We start from the raw sequence: 8,534 nt of genomic DNA, 5'->3' as shown, positions 1-8,534 counted from the left end.
TCATGTTAAAACAACACAAGGAAATTTTCTTCGCATAGAATCATTCAAAAATGAGATAGAAATGAGAATTCCTCTGTAGTGGAGAACGGTTACATTGTAGTGGACTACAGCATTCTGAGTTGTTAAATCCACGGAGTAGGTTTGTTTAAGAATGTAGCCACGAGCCAGGCGGAAAACTCCACTACCTCCATTAATCGACAACTCCCTCACCTTATGCAGAACTGGGTTCCTCCCCATCACAGTGAGAGTGCTACCATTGAACTTGCCATCTGTGAATACAAAATTCATGCCCTCGATCAAACTGAGCTCACTTTGGGATGAGTAAGCATACAGGCCTTGCGCCTTACCAATAACCTTGGATGTGAGCTCCGGCCCTTTAGTCAAGGGGTCGTCTACAACGACAACCTCGCCAAAGAGAGTGGGCGAGGCTTTTGCCGTGTTGGCTTCGGCCACGATCACTGCCGTAGGCTTCTCTGCGACAAGGAGGTCGTGTAAGTAGAATTCAATGCAGCTCACTTTTGGTTCACCCAAACCTAGCTTTGCTTGACAAATGGGCATGGAGGAGAATAAAAGCAGCAATGAGACCATGCCAGTGGCTAATGTTGTGTTCTCTCTCATCTTGGATTTAAGTGAGATTCTTGATGAAGGTACTTTCTTTTATACATGTACCAATCTGAAAACTCCTTGATTATATTTGGGAAAAGGGTTGGTAATGCGTCCACATATGGATTGTTCAGATTCAACCCTCCTCCTCCAACGGCCAAAACTGAATTTTAGTTTTTATTTTTAATTTTTTATTTATAAGTGATATTATTATGGAATTCAGGATATAACTGCATTTTTGTAATTAGAATTAATAAAAAATATTTTCAATAAGAAATATGGATAAAATAAATTTAGGAGTATTTTAGTTATTTTCTACTTAAATTTTTTAATCATTTTTATTTAGTTATATTTATAAAACTACATCTACAACCAAAAATTCAGATAAAAATATTATTGAAATAAAAATAAAAGAATATGAGACTGATTTTTGACCGTTGGATATGGCCTTATGAAATCTCAACCATTGTGCTTCCTTCCACTCGTTCACCTGGTGCGTATAGGTTGGTGGACGGCCTGATGAACTGGAAAAGAAAGGTCTTCTTGGGGAAGCTCTCATTTGATTTTGTTTGAGATATGCAAGTGATTATATTTTTGTTTGACTTTGATTTGTTGATATTTTATTATTTATTTAATAGGAAATTATATGGCATGGCTTAGTAATGGAAGACTTCTAACTTTCATGTCTTGACCATCCTGCCGTCCAGAGTCTGGTAGAGAGTGGATCAATTTTGTTTAAAAATGTATCATGAAATTTCATACAGGCAATGTGGAGGACATTAAGATAAAATTGTGTTGAGTTTGTTTAGTGTTTGAAGTTTTGGAAATTAATTTAAAATTTAAAGCTACAAAAATTGTGCAGGGGAGAGCTAACATTGGAATGGAAATGTACAGTCCAAATAAGACAATATTTTTAGGAAGAAATTTATATTAGTTTTCTTTTATGGGTAATTTTCAGTGGGGATGAGGAGGCCTTACTGGTTTTTTTAAATCGTTAGTGGATTTTTAATGTGTTAGGTAAGAATGAAAACCTAAACTTTAGTTAGGCTTCAAGTGATGCTACCACCATGACACCAACCCCATTATCAAGTTTATATGAGGTTGCAAATTTAAAGATGCACCTCAAAATTCATCAAAAAATGTTGTTTTAATATTTAAAAACCATTCCACCATGCCTCCATTACCCATCCATATTTTAGTTCGCATCCATATTGTAGTTCGCGTCTTTCGCCTCGCACCTCGAACCACCGTACCTAGGTACCACGTTGTGGTTTTCAATCCCAAAATTATTTATGATGGCTATTTTTTAGGAGTTGACTATACTTTAAGTATTTGACAAATTATTCTCTTGGTTTTAACCAATAGAGTATGCAATATATTTCTCCATTCACAACATCTGTGATGATTGTAAATTGTTTGAGAACCAAAATTAAACTAAACAGAATAGAATAAATGTTCTACTAGGGTTTAAGAAAAATCAAACAAAAGGTTTTAAAATATTGAATTAAAGTACGAAAGTTAACGAACAACAAATAGAAGAAACTTTAAGAAAGAGTAAAATTGAAAAAATTCCCCCAAATTTTTCTATTTTACAAGCGCTCTCTTTTCCTCTTTTTCTTATTACCAAATTGCCACCATTTTGATTTTGGATATTGAAGATATGAAGTCACATTTTAAATATCTGCAGTAACATTTTCATACACCATGCGCACAATGGTACATGTATTTTCATAGAACAAAAACACGAAACACTTATGTATATGTGTACGAGTGGAGAAACATGCAATAAAACAAAATAAACAAATAATTCATTAAACCTAAGATTTAGGTGATTCCTCTTTTAGGTTATGTCCATATGAGAAAGAGATGAAAACTCAACTAAAAATAATGGAGTAGAACTTTCTTCTAAAAGGCAAGTTCAAGTTCTTTTAGGCTACAAGTCTCTTTGTCTTCTTCTAAAAGCCTTTCTTTCTATTGGACTCTTTTTTTTCTAAGATGCTTTTTCCCTATCTTTGGTTCTCTCTCTCTTAGAGTCTTTCTTCTATCTCAAAAGAAAAGGATCTACAACCCATAACTTTCTCTCTCCCCCCATCTCTCCTCCCTCCCCACATCCATAAGGGCGCATTTGGTTGGTGCATAAATATTTTTTTGAAAAATATTTTCACTTAAAAACTGCATTTCATATAAATATTTTTTGGAAAATATTTTCACTTAAAAACTGCATTTCATATGTTTGTCTGATGCGTAATGCATATGTAAATAGATCCCATTGTAAAACATTTTACTATTAAACAGTCTAATTCACGGTAAAACAAAACTTCACCTTCTGAGGAGGGAAAATATTTCTTGTGTTTTTATTTTTACACGTGGGCCCACCATTCACTATTTACAATACAATATATATTATATAATAATATATTTATATTTAATATCTATATAAATATCTTATATATAGACAACATTTTGCATAAATAATGTATTATACTATATATTAGTTTATATATTACATTATATTATTATATATTATATGTTATATTTATATTTATATTTATTTTATTAATTTATAATTATATTATTTATTAATATTTGTATTACATTGTACGAATTTTATTTATTTATATTTAATTTTTAATGTAATTTGTATTATATATATATATATATATATATGAAAAATAATCATGTGAACCAGTGGGCTCACAAGTAAAAAAAAGCCCAATGACCCAGATTGAATCTGGGCCGATCTGAAGATCACGAATGCCCAATAGTATTTTAATTTTAATATTTTTACTTCAAATCCAAATCACTTGAAATTCATGTGTTCATAAAAAATAGGTGAATCTTCGAAAAATATCAAAACAATATTTTACATGAAAAACATTGACCAAAATACTCCTGTAAAGTTTCGGGGGTATGTTGGTCAATTTTATCTTTCAGGATTATTCTTTTTTTTATATTTCTATTTGGTGCGGCTTGATGAAAAGACCACACGCCTAAAATTTCAAGTGATTTGGATTTGTAGAAAACAAAATTAAAATTCAAACACTACCGGACATCCGTGATCGTCAGATCGGCTCTGATTCAGTCTTATAAAAGGAAAAAGTTTATATAGAGCCGAGGCTCTAAACCATCAAATTGGAGCCCACCTCAAAAACTTCAGTAGAAGAGATTATTTTGATGTCCAAATATCCTCAAATTGATTATCACGACATTAGGATACATGGATATGAGAATAAAATGGATTTCAAGTTTTTGAAATAGTGCATCTATAACGCATTTTTGGACCATCAATTTTCAAGATTTTCAAGTTTTCATATCTGCTTGATCCGCATTGTTTTTGAAGCTTTAAATTTTAGAATGAAAGATGAAAATATATTTTAAGGCTATCACAAAGATTTCCAACATTAAAACTACATTTCTCAACACTATATAAAATGTGTTTTACTTTGATTGTTTAGTGCCTTAGCTCTATACAAACTGCACCCTATATAAATTATATCTAAATACCAAACAAGTTACCAACACAATACTTTTTAAACGTGTTAACAAAAATGATAAAAAAAAAAATTTGCAAAATTTTTTCCTGCAAAGTATTTACTTATGTTAATGTTTTTCTTTGTGAAATGTTTACGCACCAACTAAAAGTTCCCTAAAAAATTGCTAATTCCCCACAAAGTGGCTATACTATGACTTGCCTAACAATTTATTCATTTTGTTTCCAAAGTGAGCCCCAATCATTTCATGAATACCACAGAGGTCCCTCTCAAGTGGGATGGGTGGGACTGTCCTAATCTGTCCCACAACCACTTTGTGGATAGTATTTCCATGGTGTCCGGACCCCTTTTCGACTTTCACCATATGTTTCATTTTGACATTACTATCTTTTGGCTCTTTAGGGTTTTCTCAGCATCCGAATTTTTTTCTTTTTTTTTTTTTGCTGTTAAAAGGAGTGCAATGGCATAGATTCATTTTGGGTGCTGCTTCAATTTTACTTCTAATAGTCTTCCGCTATGGTGCTCTAATAATATCCTCAACATCCGAATATATATATATATATGGGAAGCCGCCGTGCAACGTTTATACTCATAAATGAACAATGTTTTTGTCCAGGCTCGGTGCCATCTAAAGATTGCCATAGACCTAACATGTTTGTGTCGGTAACATGTCACGGACATAGTATGTCCGTAGCGGTAAAAAAACACAAAAAAATTGCTACGGACCGTGTGTCATCCATTGCGGCTCCGTTCAATAAACCGGCACATACATAACAAATCCGTAGCAGGGCGAAATACTATTCAAAATCTGCTATAGGCATTTTTAAGACTTTTCTTCTCTCTATCTCTCTCTCTCTCTCTCTCTCTATATATATATATATATATATATATATATATATATATATATATATATATATATATATATATATATATATATATATATATATATATATATATATATATATATATAGGAAAACGCTACCCAACGCCCATAGGCGAAAATAAACAGTGATTCGTCTACCCCCATTACCGTCCAAAGTTCATCATGCAGTCACGATTGTCCGGTAGTGTTTTATTATTATTATTATTATTCTACAAATCGGAATGACCTAAAATTTGATGCATGTATTCATAAAAAATAGAGGAATCTCTAAAAATATAAAAACAAATATTTACATGAAAACAATTTATCAAAATACCGATGAAATGTTTTAGGGGTATTTTGGTCAAATTATTTTTTACAGATAAAAACAAATGAAAAATAAAACACTACAGGACAATCGCGACTGCGCGATGAAATTTGAACGGTAATGAAGGTAGGAAAAATCACTATTTATTTTTACCTGTAGGAGTTAGGAGGACTTTTTCATATATATATATATATATATATATATATATATATATATATATATATATATATATATAAAAGGTAGTGATCCAATGCAACAATTGTATCATTGTATTATAGTATAATGCAACAACACTTCTAAAAAACCATGTTTGTGGTATTTGTATGACCCAAAATTTTACACACACACTCTCGTTATCTCAATAATCATCCCCCCCCAAAAAAAAATTCAATTTGAACCCTAAATATGGCCAAAATGAGTTCCCCCCAATAATGAATCTAGATCATTCATTTGGTGAATTTTAAGATATTAGCCTTATCGATTTAAAATAATTTTTTTTCTTTTTTAACCTTGTTCATCTAATGATAAGAAGCCCATCTAAAAAATTTAAAAAAGAAGGGAAAAGTTTATTGCAATTAATGCAATAGTAAGATGGCCGGTGGGCCTCACATGTGGTCCTTGGGGGTTTCCTCTGTATAAATCAAGTTTTATAGAGAGAGAAAATTAGTTCAATGGAAAAATAGAGAGTGAAGGGTGAGGCTATTTAGGGAAATGTATATCATGAGACTATTTATTTTGGGATTTTATACAATGAGGTCATTTATCTTTGATACAAGGTGATCATAATTACTTACAACCATCCAATGTGAAATTTGATAGTTTGGGTGTGTCACAGAGTTGGACAAATTTCTTTTGAAGTTTGAGCTTGGCCAATGGAATAAATACAACCACCCAATTTCACCTCCAATGGTTAAGATTAATTGTGACTGCCTTGTATCAAAAGTAAATGGTCTCATTCTATACTTTTCCATTTATTTTTTCTACGAAGAGGTCACATTCATCATTGACATTTAGATTTTAAATTGGGTTGTTGAGGATGTGTCATTATTTAAACACAAAGCTCAAAATAAACTTTATTGAATGTTGTGACGCAATTTCATTCACATTTAATGGTTAAAAATGATTATCACCTCTTTATATAAAAAATAAATGGTCTCATAGTATACAATACTTTTTTTTAATCCTCAAATAGGTGTTCTAAAGAGATAAAAATCCTGTACTGAGGCTTGTGAGAGAAAAATTGTAAAACCTTGTCTTCTCCATACTTGCATGGTGTTTTTTGTATGGGTGAGGTTGATTGCTTAGAGCGGTGTCGAGAAATATGGTTTCAATATTGGAAATCTTTGTGATAGCCGTAAAATATGTTTTCATAGTTAATTATAAAGTTTAAATCTTAAAAAATAGTTTAGAACGACGGATCTATAAAAACTTGAAAATCTTGAAAATTGACGATAAAAAAATACTTAAAAAAATACACTATTTTCAAAACTTGAAATCCAAATTTTTCTCATGTCATGCATCTTGATGTCAAGATGATAAATTTGAAGATATTTGGGCATCAAAACAACGTCTTCTAGTGAAATTTTTGAGGTAGGCTTTTATTTGATTGTTTCGAGCATGGGCTCTATATAAAATTTTTCCTTTTCATATTAATGGAAGAGAAATTTGTAGCCCTGTAGACGCAGGCAATTGCCAAACCACATAAATCTTGGTAATTTGTTTCTTTTAATTTTCTACACTATTTTTCTTTCTCTTTATTTGACCATACATAGGTTTTTATCCACTATGATAGACAAGGTTCCTGAATTGTCACTAGATAGTTTTCCCATATCTTAATAGAAAGCATATGATGGTCACAATAAGCCATTTAGATCATTATATAGCCCCTTGTGCTTGGCACTTTTGCTGTCTTCAAATTCGATTCTTATTGCTTAACTACCCATTAAAATAAATAAATTTAAATAAATAAATAAATAATAATGCTATAAAGTCATTAGAGTCCCATGTGATCAATTTTGTAGTCTTGACCTTTTCTTTCTTTGATAACCACCTATTAAGTTATGGAAATATATAATATGAGCTACACGACGAAGATGACAACATTACAATATTTGATGATGTTATAAGCTGCCTTGAATAATTTAATTTATTAATAGAAGATGTTATTTTATTCATTGTCTGTGGCGACATTATTCTTTTTGGTACCACATGTATACAGATGGTGGAAACCTTCACATTAGAGTATAACATGGAAGGCAGAGACATATTAAGAAATGTATGTCCAGTTGGGAAAATTAATTGCAGTATATATACAATTTATAAAAGAAATAAAAAGATAAATCAGGGGAAGAATTTAATGCGGATCGTGGGTTCCACAAAGTCCACCCCCTTATTTCTTATGGAGTCAGAATATGATTTTTTTTTTTCAAGTCACTTCAATGTTAGTAGATCTTTCATTTTAGGAAATGGTTAGCATGTGGCCAAGCCCACACAGATATAGAAATGCGGGATTGGCAATAAAAATATTTTTTAAACATAATTTGATCCTAATTTTAAAATATATATAATCTTTAACATGGAGATCATGAATATGAAAAAATAAATAAATTTTAAAAACTAAGAATAATAATTATATTAAAAATATTTGGATCACTAGCTACAATTATTTTTAAATAGACCACCTATTTGCATCCATTTTTAAGATGGATACTTTATATCTGTGGACCGCATATTGTTAAAATGTGGTCCAACCCGCATGAAATAATTGTTCATCATTTTATATCAAAAAAAGTTAGTATAGGTCTTATGAACTATGAAAAAAACAAAATAAAAAAATCAAGTTTGGAATGCACTATCTTAAGGTACATGAAATATATTTATTTTTGTTTATTAAGATTCAATCATGGTGGTCAAGTTCAAAGTCGTGCAATATTTGAATCCCAATAAATCTTTAAAATGGGTTTAGGAAAGGATTGTATCCGAATAAATGCGCGACCAAATAGTATTTTTAATTTCAAATATAGGCGACGTAACCTCCTCAACTTAATGACCAATTCGAGAAAAGGAAAATTAAAAGAAATTCTTACCCTATGGATGTGTGTAAAAAATAATTCTTAAGATGGAATAAGAGAAAGTTGGTCAGATCTCAATAACCCTAAATCATGTCATCTTTTTGTTTTGAAAAAAAAAAGAGTGATTTATGTACGGATTCTAAAATTTTAGGTAAAATACAAAATATTTTTTTTATTGA

The 8,534-nt window shown here is 30.9% G+C and overlaps 1 protein-coding gene across 1 annotated transcript; it reads right to left on the bottom strand.

Annotated features, from left to right (window-relative positions):
- On the bottom strand, positions 1 to 604 carry LOC18441668 (dirigent protein 22). Its single transcript, XM_006851894.3, has one exon. It carries the CDS (start codon positions 586 to 588, stop codon positions 1 to 3), a length of 588 nt encoding a protein of 195 aa, XP_006851956.2. The 5' UTR covers positions 589 to 604.
- Positions 605 to 8,534: the final 7,930 nt, after the last annotated feature.

The sequence above is a fragment of the Amborella trichopoda genome, chromosome 9 (assembly GCF_054954075.1).
Source record: "Amborella trichopoda isolate Santa Cruz 75 chromosome 9, AtrichopodaSantaCruz75HAP2 v2.0, whole genome shotgun sequence".
In the NCBI taxonomy this organism is placed as follows: domain Eukaryota; kingdom Viridiplantae; phylum Streptophyta; class Magnoliopsida; order Amborellales; family Amborellaceae; genus Amborella; species Amborella trichopoda.
Note: the sequence above shows the minus strand (reverse complement) of the source record. Positions and strands in the feature narration are given on the sequence as shown.

What these genes read in the sequence shown, in the direction of transcription:
- LOC18441668 (XM_006851894.3), bottom strand. Translation starts at nt 588, where the DNA reads ATGGTCTCATTGCTGCTTTTATTCTCCTCCATGCCCATTTGTCAAGCA.